This window comes from Semicossyphus pulcher, unplaced genomic scaffold (assembly GCF_022749685.1).
Source record: "Semicossyphus pulcher isolate SPU_LCO1_2020_fin unplaced genomic scaffold, fSemPul1.0.p SCAF_18, whole genome shotgun sequence".
Taxonomy (NCBI): Eukaryota; Metazoa; Chordata; class Actinopteri; order Labriformes; family Labridae; genus Semicossyphus; species Semicossyphus pulcher.
In genome coordinates, this window is record NW_027211691.1 from 24,700,743 (window position 1) to 24,719,063 (window position 18,321).

Genomic DNA, 18,321 nt, shown 5'->3' on the forward strand with positions numbered 1-18,321 from the left:
ACTTGAGATTCACTCTGAGCTTTATTATTTAGTCAGATGACAAAACTACAAGTTGGACATCAGAACTTCCTGCCAGGATCTCTGCTCATAAATCATCTGGTTACATGTGATCAAGGTGGCTCCAATTCAGCAGGTCAAAGGTCGCCCTAAAGCTGGTCATGTGATGTCAAGGAGTGAGAACATGTGAAATTAAATGTACTTTTTGCAGCTTACAGCATGTTAGCAGGCAGAAATGAAAGATCCACTCCTTCCAGTTATCCTGATGTAAGTGAATCGCTTTAAGTTCAGATTATAGATTCATTGTTTTGCTCAGTTATCAACAATAACACACATTTACACCACAGAGGTATTATTCTGTGTGGGTTAACACCAAGTGCACTAATAGAAAACAAGCTTGTGTTAGCACACTGGGTTGATTTTTACCTGAATGTAACCTGTAACCAAAGCTGTTGAATAAATGTGGTGGTACTCTCTCCAACTTCACAGAGATCAGACCGACATAATTGTCTTTGAGCCACGGAAAGAAAGACCGGGTGTCAGCTCTCAGCTTCAGTCGCTCTCTCTTACATCAGAGACGAGCAAGAAACCTGGGTGTGATCCTGGACTCAGATTGAAACATTCACAGCCACATCAGATCAGTAACTTCTTCAGCTTTTACCATTTAAAAAACATTTCTAGAGTCAGAGGAATGATGTCAAAACAAGACCATGAAAGACTTATACATGTGTTTATTTCCAGCAGATTAGATCACCGCAGCAGTCTGTTCACAGGGCTTTCAAAACAAGCTGTTCAGCAACTTCAGCATATTCAAAATGCAGCAGCAAGAGTCCTGATGAAAGAAATATGAGCACATTACATCCTCACACTGGCTGCCTGCTCCTCACAGAGTTCAAAGTCTCTCTGCTTGTGTATAAGGCTCTCTGTGGCTCAGCGTCCAATTACATCTCTGATGTGCTCGTGACATATGAACCATCCAGGACCCTGAGGACATCTGGGGCTGGCCTGCTGGCAGTCCCAAGAGTTAGAACCAAACATGGTGAAGCAGCGTAGAGGGTTAGCCGTATCTGTTGAGCCTAAACCCTTTCGTATAGAAGGACAGAAGGAAGTTAAAAGAACCGGCACATTTTATCCAGTGACCCAGTAGTAGGCCATTCTTATAAAGATTTGCCTATTTTTGCAAACAAATGTGCCAAGAATCTTAGAGACACTTTAGTCGAGGCTGACTGCTATAATCCTCCCAAACATTTTCTATCTAATCCACCAGGTGGTAATGTTCCGTGTTCTAACTGTGCCCAATGTAGCGCCATGATTAGAGGTGACGTCTTTATCCATCCTCATGCCGGTAAGAAGTTTCATATCAAGAACAGAATCTCCTGTAAAACTAAATATGTGGTTTGCCTCTTGAAATGCCCCTGTGGGCTCGCCTATGTAGGTCAAACTAAACGTGAGCTAAAAACAAGGATTTCTGAACATAAAAGCAACATAAGGAACAAAGATGAAAAATCTCCGGTGGACAGACATTTCAGTGCAGCAGGCCACGATGTCTGTTCTCTCAAATTTCAGGGCATCGAAAAGGTTAATCCTTTGACAAGGGGAGGAGACCTGGACAGGTCTTTATTGCAGGGGGAAGCTTTTTGGATTCCTTCTTTACAAACTGAGCCATGAAGGCCGAAATGAAGAACTGCTGCTCGGTTGCTTCCTGTAATCAGTATTTATGAGTCACGGCATGCACCTTTATATTTTATTATATATGCCTATTAAGATGTGCAGCGTAATGTAGTTACGTTTATGTATGTGTGCATTGTACACGTGTGTATACATGGGTATAGGTATGTATATATATATTTAGGTATTTATATGTGTATATATTTATATATATGAATTTAAAATAGGATTAGCCACTTTTATATTTTGCTGCAGAGTAAGTTTCCCATTGTAACCATATTTATTCTATGTATTCTATGTCTGTACATTGTTCTGTACTTGTGCAGGATTTTGCACTTTTCGGCAGGGACATGCAGCTCTTAATCTAATCATGTATACCAATTAGTTTTTGCTACGTCCTTGTTAATATGGATTATTATACGCACTGTGTTATATGTATAATTAACGAATTAATGTATGTAAATGGGCTGTTGAAACCCCCTATCTACTAACTGACTGTCTGTAGAGGCAAAGACATTTTTGTTTATATTTTCTGCCATGCATTTTAGCTTAGAAAGGGATCTTTCCATGTTATTTATAGAAAGTGAAAAGGTGTCTTGGTATGGACACACTTCCTGCGGGGCGGTCCTTTCACTCATTTCATCTCACCTGGGCATATGTATCAATTCCTTTGTTCTCCTCAGCATGCTGAAGACGGCATAAGAGCCGAAACGCGTTCATCTGTGACCCACATTTAAGTCAGTGTTACTTGATCCTGTGAGTGCCGGAGCTTTTTGTTTTTCTAACTTACTCTGCACAGCTAACCTGGTCGGGACCAGGTGATGTTCAGAGTTTGGGCTTTATTAATAATGTCCTGACGACGTTCTCCGCGGGTAACATAGATCCCTAGCTGAGGTTATCAGACAGCATCTAAGGACACTGGATCACGTTTTTATGTTAGGTCCTAATTTCCTGCTAAGTCCGTCAAATGACGCCCCTTTTCTGTGAGCGTGCACAGACCCTGAAGCAGAAAGCCTGAGTGAACAAAGAAAGTTCATAACCACCTTCGTTATACCTGTTATCTCTAACTGGTGCTTGAGGCTTTGTCGAGCCAGCTTACGTAAAGAAAGCCTATGGATTTTAAATATTTGACTGCTCTTAAAGACCCCCTCCAGTGAAGATCCAGTGTTTAACCTTGTGAACATCTCCATGTAGTGTTCTTCATGCGCTATAAGACATATCAGGGACAACATCAGCATCGTCTCCATGGCTGGGCCTGTCTGCTTTTAAACTGCAGTGTACCAAGGACAGGCTGAACAACACGTTTTCAGGTTGGCAGGTTTGAGACGTCACAAACCTAAGGAGCCAATCCCGTTTGAAGCATGTTTAATAAGGGGCGGGGGGGTCTAAAGAAAAAAAATGTTCCTCTTTTTTTTCTTTTCCTTTTTAAAAGCGGGGCGCCCTCAGAAGCATCACAAGAAACTGAGGCTAGTGCTCAGGGATCTCTCCAGGGGTACTATGCTAGCGGTCCCTTAGCCCTCAGGGAAATACAGCTAGTTTCTCTGTCCCTTTGTCCGGTCACTACCGTGAAACCCCTACACGTCCTATCTCCCACCCTAAGGCCTCGTCCCTGACTTAAGGCTACAAAGCAAAAGGGGGAGACGGGGGAAGGGGAGGGGGGCGGAGGATAAGGGCCCCCTTTATTTGACTTTAAACACTGGCCTAACCACCCTGTGTGATTCTAGCTTCCTCCGTCTGGATCCCTGTATGATTTAATTCCTAACAGCTATGAGGTTTTCACGAGGCAAAGATGCCTAACATTACTCAGAAGGGGGCCTTCTGAAGGTGCTCTCCGCCCTGTGTGTGGTGTGTGTATGTGAGGTTATGAATCAGTAATGTCGCTGTAGTGTGGATCTCTTGAGCTTACCTGGGGGGCGTAACGGAGTCCTCCTTGTAGAAACCCTTTCTCACTTTTGATTTAATACCACTCACTCCAGAATAAAAACTCCCACAGAGGGCTCTTAAAGTTTTACATCCTTTTATTTGTTCACTCAGTTATAAACGACAAAAAAAAGTCGGAACTGGTCTGGTTCTGTTTTCAGATGCGTTTAAATGAGGCAGAACATTTAGAAGTTGGACAATTTGGATGTAATTTAAGAAACCTTAAATCTGAATTTTGGTTTTCTGGCAGGCATCGATTATTCACAAATACTCGAGTTCTGTTTGGGTTTGTCTTCCAAAGGATACCATGCAAACCCTCTCTTTGGCATATGTCGCCAGGAGCTTACAAGCATCCACATATTGCAGGCCCAACAGTCTGCGATTCTTTGCTTCAAATCTAAATTACGCCAGAAGTTTAAGTGACAAATGGACCAGATTCAATTAAAAAAAATTTCTTGCAATTTGCTGTACCTCTTTCTGCCAATGAAAAATCTCTGAGAGACGGGAAGGCATGCCCTGGGGAGAATGGAGCCAAGAGTGAGCCCCGATCCCTGGGCAGTGCCCTTTATTTAGGCCTCTGCACAAAAGCTGGAATTCCCAAGCTCCTGCACCTGCAACTGGCTCACGAGGCCCGTCCACGTGAGGTGAGGTGCACGAGTCCAGCCGACCCATGGTCATGGCCGACAAGAGCCCAACCCCACGTGGTCCAGCTGCAGGCCGGAAACCCAGCCATAAATCTGTTCACGGACAATAAATTAATAAAGAAATATAAAGTTTGCTGAATTGCCAGTAACATCACAATCTGTCATTTGAGAAACTCTGTAAAGCCTTAATTAAATTTAGACTTTGTTTGTTTTTGACTTATTTCTGTCACAAGGGACTCCTCCTCTATTATTATATGAGAAATAACTGAATATAACCAGAACTTCAGAGAGTTAAACTTCTACAGGTTGCATCAACTTACTGTTATTGAGAAATATTTGTTAAGTAATTATCTCATCTGTTCTACATAAAGGGTTCCCAACCCCCGGGCTGCGGCAGCATATGGACATATGACAGCATGTGGACACGATGTTTATACTTTAACTGAGCGTGGAAATACGGACAGATAGCAACGTTAATGAGACAGGTACAGAGCATCAAGACACACTCAGGTCTGTGTCACGTCTGTCTCCTCCCCGCGTGGCACGATAACTCTGATAAACTACGTGTGGATCTCCTCCTGCTCATCTCATTCACAGCTTGTGGTGGAGACGTATTTTATTCTTTATGAAGGTTGTTCATGGACATACGGGAGCGATCGCGACCCTATTGAGTCAGGGGCAGAGCATGAGAAGCACTCACTGATCGGTGTCCTCACTGCGCTGCATGATTATAAACTGCTCACTGCTGGATCACATGGTTATACATTCTGTTAAACTGCTTGTAGATCACACTCTGGGTCATCTGTCTCTGACCCGCGCCATTTCTCCCTCTAGTTAGATCGTCCCGTATTAACTGTCGGAACCGTCTGATCCGTGTCGTCAAAGAGGTAAGGAACCCCTGCTTTACATTCCCACAGGTTCAACAAAAAGAAAATATATTTATATACATAAATGCAATTTACTGATTTAACCTTCAGTCGTGTCATAAAAAAAAAAACTGAAGCTCTCCTCTCCACTCTTCCTCTCAGTCACACGGCCCAGTCAGAGCGTCTCCACACACCAGCTGCTGCTTAAACCTCCCTGATCATCAGCTCATCCTCTCTGGACAGAACCAGTGACAGATATCACCACAACTTCCAGCTGACGAGAGAAGAGGACAGAAAATCAGTGTTGACACTCAGACTCTGTTCATCAGCTGTTGGTCAGTAATGCAGAACATCCAGTATGAAGACAGAAGTGGTTTTGTAGCGTAGCACGTCTCCTCTCATGCTAACATACTGGAGACTCAAGAGGGAGAGTCCCTGAAGGCATCATTATGTCAGAAACAGATTAGTGAAGCATTTACTGTTGTAACATGTGTACAGTTTTTACATTGTAAAGCAGTACTTTATTCATTTACCGTATCCAATTTTTTATTGGAAACATTAGCACAAAGCTAACAGACGTTAAAGAGCAACTTCACACCAGGCTGAGCAGCAGAGTCTCAAACTGCAAGATGACATCCCTCCCTTTCCTTCCTCTGAGATCAAGCAGTGGTACTCTGGTTATTGAGTCAATGACGAAACAATCAGGTTTATGTTCATATCCTTGAGTTTATTACACCTCTGTGTTTGCTCAGCTGGACGAGGGATATATATAAGTATGCTCGTGTTTTATTGTCTGATGCAAGTTGTGAAGTAATGATTCTGTTATAAGTTTGAGCTACAGATAGGGCTGGGTTTTTTGTTTAGTTAATTGGGTCCACGTGATGATAAGTCTGTGTAGGGACACCATTATACAGAACCCCTTCTCTACTCGTGGGTGCAGCTTTCACCATTTTTGTATAACGTTGTCAGTTAAGCATCTGTTAAGCTGTTTAGCTGTCTGAAAACTTATCCTTCAACTTTTATGTGACTTTTTCTGCTAAGGAAATAATATAATAGTGATAGATTTATGTTAAAATGAGTGCTGGTTGGGTAATTTAATCCCTTACACTGTATGTAGATATTTCTATTATGCATGTCACTTCATTATAACCTTTAACTTTAATGTGGAAGAGCCTTGTATTGTTTATTTGTAATTACAGACTGGTGACATTACGGAATAACAAAGAGTTTAAATGAGACTGCTGGATTCGGAGGGAGCATAAAATAAACTGTTTCCTCACCTTTATTATTATATTATATATTATTGTATCCTTCCTGCTTACTGTCGACACCTATAAAGAAAGAGCCCTACCTTATTACCTCATGAAACACAAATACTTTCTCATGTTTAAAGTTTCATGTCTTTTTCACTGTTTCACTATTTCTGTTTATCATCTTTATCTTTCTGTCCAATCCCAATCTCGGAGCCCATCGGCTATTGTCTGATGACGATATAGTGGCTGGGAATGCCATGTGCATTTAGCGATAAACAACTTCCAGCCAACTTCTGTGCGCTGCATTGTTTACATATGTTGTTACATTGTTTACAGTCCAGTCAGCAGAGCGAGAAGCGACCGTGTGTTCAGATCAAAGGTAAATTCTCCCTCCAGATGTGTCTGCTAAATAAACGCTGTCATCTCTCGGTTCGTCCCATCCCCCGGAGGAGCGCCCGTTCATCTGTCTGTGCTGAGTCTCAGTCTCACTGTAAACAGGAAGTTACACAGAGGCTGCACTCTGGCTTACTGCAGCGGGATGAAGCCCAAACAGAAACAGATTTTCTTGTGATCGACTTTAATTAACGGCTCTTCAGTTTGCTGAAAGAACTACAACAGAGTATTTGGGTCACATTCAGGGGGAAAAAAATATTAAGATTTCGAGAAAAAAGTAATATTACGAGAATAAAGTTGTAATTTTTCAGAGACGAGCGATGAATGGTTTTCATTCTCTCTCCTACCACCACCCTCACAGAACAGGCTCCAACCCACCCCCATCTCATCTCCCAGCTCTTGAATGTGTCCTCTCCCTTTCTCCAGCTCTCCCCTTCTCCCTTCTCTAATTTGAACCCTTTTCCAAAACAATATTTGCGGTTACATGCATCTCGGTGTTGGTTTTGATTTTGTTGTATTCTTCAGCTTGTTTCCCATGTAAGCAGCGGCAGTCACGCAGCTGAGCTCTGTGTGATAGCAGCAGCTCAGGAGGAGAGAAATGAGAGAGGATAGAGGAAAGGTGTGGGTGAGCAGCGTGAGAGTGAGCTCAGGAAAGGCCACAACACACAGCAGGAAAAGAGCAACATCATCCACTGCACACCCTGACACTTTGAAAGGGTCAAAGTGCAGATGCCTCACTCCTGACAGCTTTTTATCTGCTCCTTCAAAATAGAAGAGCACAGAACAGAGAAAAACAGAAAAGGACAGAATAAGAGAGAAGAGTACAGTGAAAAAAAGAAGGCGAATTATAAAATAACTTTTTTCTCGTAAAATTAGGATTTTATTGTTGTAATATTACGACTTCATTCTGAAATCTTAGATTTTTTCCCCCCCTCAACGTGGCCCTAATACTCAGTAAATAACAACATCATGACGCAGATTACTAACAAATAAAAATAAAGCTTTGTCAGGTCTGTCTTTAGGGAAGAAGAAAACTACTTTAAAATGAGAACTTTGTTGAACGGGGGTCGGATCGATCTGATGCATTCAAGGAAATCAGGCAAATCTAAACGGCTTTCGTGACAGCGTCAAGCAGATTTTAATGTAGAGCAGATTGTTGAACTTGTATGCAAATATCTGTTTAGAGAGATTAATAAGGTCAATCGTTGTCAGATGACGCTGATAGGAGTTGGGGTGTCATCACAGCGGATTATGTTCCGTCAGCTCTCCACACGGACTGTTTTTCCTGCATATGTTGCAGCCTGCTGATACCTGATTGTAGTACGCTTGTAGTCCAAGATATATTGACCAAACAGAAACCAGGACCCTTCCCTTAATGCACAACCCTGCCTACAGATACTACATTTCTATGTCTAATCTGTATAGATTAGTCCAATCACCTGTCGCCTGTCACTGTTGTCTCACAGCTTCACTGAGGGAAACAGACGCCGGGAAGGAGGGTTGAGATTTACCAGGAAACACTTAAACTTTACTTTGATACCAACTGTGTTCAGTAATATGCTGCACAAACAAGCATGGACTGACCCCCAACCTTCTACTGACCTCAGAGTCTCCAGTCTGCAGTTTGGACTCTTCACAAGATCGCACAGCGGCTCCACGTCTGATTCCTGCAGCTCGTTGTTACTCAGCTCCAGCTCTCTTAGAAGGGAGGAGTCGGACTCCAGAGCTGAGGCCAGAGAAGCACAGCTGATCTTTGACAACCTGCAGCAACTCAATCTGAATAAAAAAAAATAATATTGTACAATGAGAATGTTCCAGCTTAAGTCATTCAAAGTCTAAAAGTCTGTTCAGGTCTGTTATGGTTTGTGCAATCATGGAAAAGATTTTGGTTCAGTTGTCATGGTTAGGGTGAGTGTAAGTCTCCAGGAAATGTATTGTACTATGAACTGGTCATAGACCACGTCTGTTTGAAATTGCTGAGTGAAGTTTGTTGTCAAAGTTTTAAATGTTCTAAAATGGAGAATTACTGTCACTTATATAGAAATAATCCTGAACATTCAAATTAATAAAAGGAAATAAACATCTGCACAGCAGAAAGTATGACGTTATAATAAACACTGACTTTCTCTACATCCCCAACTATGTCAAACTAGAGCTCTGGAAAACACATGAACATTAAGTTACCTTAACAACCAACAGTTGGTGTTTCATAAATTTGTTGAACAAACACAAGTCTGTTCTGACAGCAGATTAAATTAAGTGCAAGAAACATGAACGAAAACGAAAGGAAGTGGGAAACTACATGGAGTATGTAATATAAAATGTCTATGAACAGAAATTTAATGCATTTGTTAATTTAATATTTAGGATCTACAATAGTAACAGAGAGTCAGTGAACTGACCTCAGAGTCTCCAGTCTGCAGTTTGGACTCTGCAGAAAATCACACAGCAGCTTCACTCCTGAATCCTGCAGCTCGTTGTTACTCAGCTGCAGCTCTCTCAGATGGGAGGGCTTGGACTTCAGAGCTGAGGCCAGAGAAGCACAGCTGATCTCTGACAAACTGCAGCACCTCAATCTGAATAAACAACAAAGATTGTAGATAAAAATCTTTTATCATTCATCAGATGTGTTCAGGTTTTAATTGTTTAGGTCAGCTCTAAAATGTTCTTATTCTTCTAATTTATGTAAAAGATATGGAGATAAAATTCATAAAAAATTCAATTTGTGTTCAAGTTTGAAATGTGTAAACAAACATTGGTGTCTTGATTTTTGTAACCAATTAAAGCTAAAGAAATATTTCTATTTCAGCAGGTAACCCTTTTGATTTTAAAACAAATGTTAGTTAAGAGGGGCTTCTGCATACAGCTGCGACCATTTGCCAAAAATCATGAACATGTTACAAACTGCATGAAAGCAGGGAAAGTGGAACCAAATCCAGGCAGGCAGGTGCAGAAATAAAACAGATATTCATTGATAAAACGAAGCTTACAGAGTTTGGGTATGGCAGACAGGACAGGTCCAAGGACAAAAGGAAAACAAGCAGGCAAAAATCAACTGAGCTGATAAAGGAAATGTACAGGTGTGTGGGTAGGAGAGTCTGGGCTGGTGAACAGGTGAAACTAATGAGGGCAATCAAAAAGGAGGAAAACAGACAAAGGCAGGAAGTAAAACAAGACATGACACACATGGGGCAGGAACTTATGAAGCCATATGCATGTGAGTTATGTATGAACATAAATGAGGTTTAATCATTAATCAAACATGAAAGATTTACAATAGTAACAGAGAGTCAGTGAACTGACCTCAGAGTCTCCAGTCTGCAGTTTGGACTCTGCAGACCATCAGACAGCAGCTTCACTCCTGAATCCTGCAGCTTGTTGTAGCTCATCTCCAGCTCTCTCAGATGGGAGGGCTTGGACTTCAGAGCTAAGGCCACGACTTCACAGTGAAACTTCGATATTCCACAATGGGAAAGTCTGTCATGAAATAAACATTACAAAATATATTATTATGAATTAATAGGGAATAGTAAAACATATTATTTAATTAATGCATTTGAGGACAAAACAGTTTGACACATCATTTTTTGAAGATCTGTGGTTCAGCTAATATCACTATGTTTGACAGGAAACAATGATTCCCTCTCTCTCTTATCTGCAGACTTTTAACCTTTGTTTTGCTTTAATCTTGTAGATAAAATGATTGAAAATTACTAACATTTATGTTCACATAATGTCCACAGACATCTCAGTGTAATCTGTTTCAATACGTTTTCACAAAGTTAGAATGAGGGCCCCTGATTAGAAAACATTACTAGCTGCTGATGTCAGTTATGACATGAAACATTATGTTTTAATTTGCAAGACTGATGACTGACAAGCATGAAATAATGTCATCAAAATTTGTTTCCAAGTATCCTAAAAAATACAGTATAATAGCAAACAAACACATTAGACAAACTGCTAAGGTTTGATTGTTTTCAACATATCGTCAACATGTTAAAAGTGTATCACCATTAAAACATTACATTGAATTATGTTGTCTAAATAACCCTTAAACAGTCTGAAGTCTACCTTCCTTCTCTTGTATACACATAAGACACTTCTTGTTTTAAAAACTTAAAGTTTAATTCATAAGCCACAAAATGCCAAATCACTTAGTTCCACACACTCACTTATCTAGGGATTCAGAAATGTCTTTAGGAAAATTTAAAAAAAATCTTATTTCAATTCTTAAGCAACTAAAACTACCACTTCTCAGTTAAATGTCTCCAGTAAACAATCAAGTTACAGATTTCATCCATCTCTATTTCCCACTGAATGACAGGATAACTGTGGCTGAGACAGGGTTATATTTTTATCTTGAAAACCTATAACAATAACATTGATGACCTACATTAAACATGGGGGACACAATACCACAGAACGTCTCTCTCTCTGTGTTTCTCTAAACAGATTGTGGTGATTTCAACATGTAAACAAAGCATTCTTGTGCACCCTGATAAGAAAATAAAATGTAAAGACAACACTTAGTTCAGGCAAAAAAACTTCTATTTACTTTTAAAAACATTAATTGACCAGGATTTTTCCTGGCTCAAAATAAGATGGAAATGGTCCCTTCCTTATCGTGTACACATGTGCATGTGTACCATGTGTACCATGTGTATAATTGTAAAATTAAAGAAAGGGCAATTCTCACTTTAAAGCCAGCTTTCTTAAAAACAAATGACTGTGCCCGATTAAAATTGTATACAACATAAGAGCTAATGAGTTCATTTAAACCGTTAAAATCAAAGTTGTTTAAAATAAAGATTAAAAATAAAATAGTTTAATCTACATAGGTCAAAACCAGAGGCAGAGCATTTCAGCATCCTGTTTTTTGTTTTATGAAACCTCTTCATGCACTCCTTGTAGTCCAAGGCCTCCTGGTCTGGTCCATCGATGGCCACCTTGCAACACACATCCAAGTGCCTTGCTTTTAATCCGTTACACAGGGGTGTCTTAACCTAAAACTGCAACAAGTCATACATAAGGAACTTTGTATTGTTCTGATACAGAAAGAAATAGTGATAGAGCTCTCTAGATTACACTTTTTGGTCAGAGGATCTGGGAGGATCACGCACTTCAATTTTTTTGGCTGACCGCCGGGGTCAGCCTACACATGGGTCTGTATGTGACTGACTGACTGACTGAGTGATGGTACTTTCACAACCGTAGAGAGAGAGTTACGACATCGCAATGGCGGCTCATGGAGCATATTGGACCTCCACTGACGTGACTCTGTATATAAGGCTCTGGATACTTTTTTAGGGCAGAAGGCGGGGCTGCTGGTCCGCTATCCTGACCTACGTCCGCAGCGCACACCTGCTTTCAAACACGATGTCATCGGCCTCATAAGGACAGTCCTGCCAATTCAGACTGGAAGCATGACAGCTGCGTGGCGTGGCAGCTCCGGCTCGCACCGTCAAGGTCTTCACACGGGCTGTGTGTCGGCTGTGGATTCAGCTGGGCTGACCCTGCCAGCCCTGTCTTTCTACATCAGTTTTACAGTAAGGCCATACAACACAATGGATCCAATCCATACAATTTGAATATGTTTGCTTTATAAATGTCATTTTGAGTTTTTTATACGGGAACAATGAAGAGGTGTCTGTGCAACTGTAAATAATAATTGGGCTGATAAATATATACATTAATCACTCTTCACTTTACCTGTTTGCCATATCCAGGGGTAGTTTCTGGTCTTTGTTTTAAAGGTTTCCGTAGGTTAGTCTTAACAGCAAACGATCTTAATTACATCCGAAATGGGTCCTTAATTAACACGCATTGAAAACAACCGTATGAGCTGAGATGAAGAGACAGAGAGCGAGCGAGGGGGAGAGAGGGACAGACCCAAGTTACGTCTGTAACATGTTGTTATTTCCTTTTTGTTACTATCATATACTTATGGCCTGCGGGAGACTTATGACTACGTTTTTATTTCAAAGAAAATTAAGCAGGAACCGCAATAAGGAGCCTGTGAGTTACTTTATCCGACAAATAACTTCCTGGAAAAGTTACAAATAAAGTTAAAAAAAAAACAACAACAACAAGCCCGGGAAACATTTCAATATAAAAGCATTTCAGATCGGGCTTTTACTTTGAAAAAGCATACCGGAAGTGTTGACCTACTTTACTCTCCATGCCTGTGACTTTTACTACAGGAAGAGATGTTTAATTTGCTGTCAGAGATCATTAGGACTAATCACAATTCATTTTCACCGCGTGTCAAGCCAGCCATATGAAGACCTGTTTGTATCTGCTCCCTGTGCCACAAGTAGAAATTACCAACGGTGAGGGGCCATGAACGTGTGAGTCACAACTAATCTTTCCATTTTCATGCATTTAAAATGAAAATGAACACGCCCCGCAGCAGTCACGCACATGCCACGTATCCAGTGTTGCCCACAAAAGCGCACATTCACCTGATGCGGTCAGCCACATACTAGGTTTTGACCTTGTCTTGTTAACTGTTTAACTGCTCGTTTCATTTTGCTTTCTTCTCAGGCTCAGCTCAGCCAACAACAACAAATAGTGTGTTTCCCAAATGTATATATATTTTTAAAAAAAGACAACATTTTATTTAACCGTTTAACTGGTAGCATTAACCAGTTAAAATTCTTAATGATAGGTTAACGGTTAAACGGTGTGCACATCCCTATTCCCCACACATAGACTTTATTGGGGTGGGCCGCCCAGTCATATTAACAGCCACGCAAGTATATATGGCGACCCATTTTAGCAATTTTTTTTTTTTCATCCAAGAGAACGACGCCATCCACGGTCAATTAACTAGTGGCACTGGGCAATCTCCCCTCACTCTGTGTGTTTCTCACGCTCTGTACCTGGCTCAATCAGGTCATGATCTGTCCGTATTTCGGCGCACAGTTACTATAAAGTATAAACTATGTCTCCACATGCTGTAAATGACACGAGCAGGAGCTGTTACCTGCGATCAGTTCATCATACAGTAGTTTATAATAATGCAGCGTGGGTAGGACAGACGTTTAATAACATGGATCTGTTTGTTAATTGTGGATCGTTCTGCCTGTCACTGTAAACAGAGACTCCAGTCTACTGTGTAGTTCATATATTTCACACAGAGCTGTAGAGGAGCATCAGGCTTCATGATCAAACTAAGTTTTATATCACTTCATCACATCGGTCCGTGATCACCCACTCCCTCCCTCTGTGCTCTGCTCTCCCCCTCTCAGTGCTTTAAGTCTGCATCACAGTTTTTATTAAATGGTTTTATAAAGTCTGATGAAGGTGAATGAGGCTCCTTGTATATTAACTGGGCCTAAGGCTGTAATATCTGTCTCCCTCCATTCCCCCGGCCTACCACCACAGTATACTTCAAACCTGTGGGAAACACTGCTGACAAATCCCCCTCATCCCGTCAATAACATAACATTTTTTTAACCGACGGTAATGATCAGATGTCTGCAATGTTTCACTCACCTCTTACTTCTCCTCCTCATGAACTTACTTTGAAAAGTAATTGCTCATTTTGATTTTTCAAGCCGTATTGGCGAAGCTAAAAACGCTACACTGGTCGGATGTTACGTTCAGAAACAACATTAACGTTTAAAGAAACACAAAATATCAAAGCATTGCCTTACCTGGAGGAAAATACACAGGCTGTCTCTGTGGAAAACTTTTCTACCCTTCTTTTACTTTTCTTCCTCTTCTGCAGTTCTGGCGACGCCATTTCCGCTGCACTGTAGTGATTATGATAAAGCACCGCCACCACATCGGCGTAATGCCATAATTACAGTTCAAAATTACAAATTTACCAAGTGCTGTCCTTGGATTGTTGGAGAACTGAGTTCTTCATAAAAACTCTTGTCAGGCTTTGACAAGAGCTGAGGGGGGGGTATGAAATTTGACGGAGGCAGCCGTCTTGCATTGTGTGTCACTCATAGGTCTCACTCCACTGTCTGTGGGCCACAGACAGCCATAAAACCTGTTTATTAAATTTACATTTATAAACACAACTAATGGAAAAATCTACATTTTGTTATCAGAATTTAAATCAGCTTAAGATCTGTGACGTAAAGGAGATATTTCTTTTCAATAAATTACTATCCTACTAGTTTTAGAATTTTAAAAATGTTATAATTTAAGACCTAAAACACAGATCTACATGTGTCTATATTGTTATTTAAATGTGGACTTACTGAGCCTTCCTGCAGTTCCTCAAAGCTGGAATCAGTCTCAGTCGTCCCTCATCTGATGTGTTGTACTTCTTCAGGTCCAACTCATCCAGAACCTCCTCTGACATCTGCAGCATGTAGGCCAGAGCAGAGCAGTGGATCCCAGAGAGTCTCTTTCCAGATCTGTCCTTTGACTTCAGGAACTCTTGGATCTCCTGATGGACCGAGAGGTCGTTCATCTCCATCAGACAGTGGAAGATGTTGATGCTTCTGTCAGGAGAGATCTCATCACTGTTCATCTCTTTCAGGTTGTTGATGACTCTCTGGATCATTTCTGGGCTGCTGTCTGTCTGCCTCAGCAGGCCTCCTAAGAGTCTTTGGTTGGACTTCAGAGAGAGGCCATGAAGGAAGCGAACAAACAGGTCCAGGTGACCATTCTTACTTTGAAGGGATTTCTTCATGACGCTCCTCAGAAAGACATCCAGGGTTATCTTTCCAATAAAAGCCTCCAGTACATCTGTGCTTTTGTTGGTGTAACAGTGGAACATGTAGACTGCAGCCAGAAACTCCTGAATGCTCAGATGAACAAAGCAGTAGACTGTTTTCTGGAAGATCACACTCTCTCTTTTGAAGATCTCTGTACAAACTCCTGAGTACACCGAGGCCTCTGTGACATCCAGACCACACTGCTCCAGGTCTTCTTGGTAGAACATGATGTTTCCTGTCTCCAGATGTTCAAACGCCAGCCTCCCCAGCTTCAGGAGAACTTCCCTGTCAGCCTTGATCAGCTCCTGTGGACTCATCTCTTGTCCCTCATCATACTTCTGCTTCTTCCTCTTTGTCTGAACCAGCAGGAAGTGTGAGTACATGTCAGTCAGGGTCTTGGGCAGCTCTCCTCTCTGGCCTGTGGTCAACATGTGCTCCAGAACTGTCGCAGTGATCCAGCAGAAGACTGGGATTAGACACATGATGTGGAGGCTCCTGGATGTCTTGATGTGTGAGATGATTCTGCTGGACAGCTCTTCATCACTGAACCTCCTCCTGAAGTACTCCTCCTTCTGGGCGTCAGTGAAGCCTCGTACTTCTGTTAACCTGTCCACACATGAAGGAGGGATCTGATTGGCTGCTGCAGGTCGAGAAGTTATCCAGACGAGAGCTGAGGGAAGCAGCTTTCCCTTAATAAGGTTTGTCAACAGCAGGTTAACTGATGACCTCTGTGAGACGTCAGACACAACCTGAGTGTTGTGGAAATCTAATGAAAGTCTGCTTTCATCCAGGCCGTCAAAGATGAACAACAGTTTACAGACAGCGAGCGTCTCTGCTGTGAGCTTCTGTAATGTTGGATGGAAATCATGGAGCAGCTGGAGGAGACTGTACTGCTCGTCTCTGATCAGGTTCAGCTCCCTGAAGGAAAGCAGAATCAGCAGACTGATATGTTGGTTCTCCGAGCCCTCTGCCCAGTCCAGAGTGAACTTCTGCACTGAGAAGGTTTTTCCAACACCAGCGACGCCGTTCGTCAGGACCACTCTGAGGTGTCTCTGTTGGTCAGGTAAGGCTTTGAAGATGTCGTGGCACTTGATTGGAGTCTCATGGAGGGCCTCCATCTTGGAAGCTGTCTCAAGCTGCCTCACCTCATGTTGGGTGTGAACCTCTTCACTCTGTCCCTCTGTGATGTAGAGCTCAGTGTAGATCCTGTTGAGGAGGGTTCTTCTTCCTGCTTCATCAGTTCCTTCAGTCACATGTTGACATCTCCTCCTCAGACTGATCTTATGCTCATCTAAAACCTCCTGCAGACCACCATCTGCTGAGAGAGAGTAAAACATCCTGAGGCTGAACTGACAGAGAGAATCAGGTTAAATGAAAATATTAATAACTTTATTAAAAGTGCTGCACACCAACAAAAGTCCCTGTAATAATAATAAATGAGAAAGTCCTGTTTTCAGACACAATGACATCAGCACACAGATGTACAGTCTTACTTTGTACAGTGCTGGTCTGCCCGGCTGTCTGCAGTCCTGTTCTTGTTACAGATCTTACTTCACACTGGGGACAGGAGGAATCTCCAGATGAACCAGACTGGTCCCAGTGTGAGGTGATGCACTGTCTGCAGAACCAGTGTCCACAGCTGGTAGAAACTGGATCTCTCAGGACGTCCTGACATAAAACACAGCTGGACAGCAGCTCCTCCCCAGAAACACTTCTCTTGTTCTTTCTGGGGAAACAAGAAAAATCCCTCAGATTATGAATCATTGTTTAATCACATATAAAACAATAAACACCTGCTCTGAAATGTGTCACAACAACTGTCGTCTGAAGACTGGGTGAAAGAAGAAATCAAACTGTTAATCTCAATAAGTTTTATGGAGGCTAGTAGAGGAGGGCAGAATCATTTTCTCTGGCAGTTTTGCAAAATTATTTCAGCCAGTATCTTTAAACTCCCCATTGTGATATTTTGTGAAGGTTACACTACTTGTTGGTTAAACAGATCATTAGGTCTGAAAGCAGAGAGACGCTTTAGGCTTGTTTTCAGCTATCAGGAATTTCTTTCTTCTTTCTGGTATTTTGTCTGTAGTGCATTTTCAGCTTTTGCATTCACAATGATTCAGGCAGATAGAAGACAGCAACCCAGATATAATATCGGAGGACTGTTTTATTGGACTGTAAAAATAGGGGAGGTTGGAAGAGAATACCAGCAACAGTACTGTGAAGCCTTCTAAAGCTAAAATACTTTTTGCCTTCTGCAACAGAATTTACATTTGTCACTCATCACGTAGCCTTATGTAGCTCTCCTACGTAAAAAACAAACTTTTTTTGTTGCTGTGTGTTGTTTTTTACTGGTATCATATCGAAATTTAAAATCAGGAAACATAACTTTAGCTTTCAGTACTGAAATTGCTGTTGCTTTAGAGTTTAGTAGTTAAAACCTTCCCTTACCGTGTCTCTGAGGGTCCTGGTTCGTTACTGAAGTTCACAGGAAAACCTTTAGACCGGTCACTCTTCATAGAGAGACAGCTGGACAGAGGAGACTCCGCTCTGTCCTCCTCTTTCTCCACACAATCACTCATCTTGTGCACCTGTAAGATTGCTTTAAGGCAAATATATAGCACATGCAAACAATACAACATGAAGACAAGGGAGACAAACAGGTGAGACACAGGGGAAGAGAACGCAGAATGAAGATGGTGAAGAGATGCTAAATGAAACTTGCAATCACAAAGAATCTTCATTTGTCTAATTAAAGCAACATCCCTCAGTATGACATCCTCAACTCTAAATGGAGCCTAAACTAACTGCCTGCACACCGTCTTTCAGCCTCTTTATTGCTCCCGTCATTTTCATGTGCTTCCATCACCTACTCAGATTTTTGGTGAGATTAACTTTTTAA

General features: G+C 41.6%; 1 protein-coding gene across 2 annotated transcripts; it reads right to left on the bottom strand.

Annotated features, from left to right (window-relative positions):
- Window positions 1-10,031: 10,031 nt before the first annotated feature.
- LOC138595578 (protein NLRC3-like) lies at window positions 10,032-18,001 on the bottom strand. Of its 2 annotated transcripts, none has more exons than XM_069666884.1 (4): window positions 17,871-18,001; window positions 16,916-17,040; window positions 14,961-16,740; window positions 10,032-10,218 (listed from the first exon to the last, which is right to left on the bottom strand). In XM_069666884.1, the coding sequence occupies exons 1-4, from the start codon at window positions 17,999-18,001 to the stop codon at window positions 10,032-10,034; spliced, it is 2,223 nt and encodes a 740-aa protein (XP_069522985.1). The 2 variants fall into 2 exon arrangements, with proteins under 2 accessions (XP_069522985.1, XP_069522984.1); XM_069666883.1 differs by having other exon boundaries at window positions 16,916-17,148.
- Window positions 18,002-18,321: the final 320 nt, after the last annotated feature.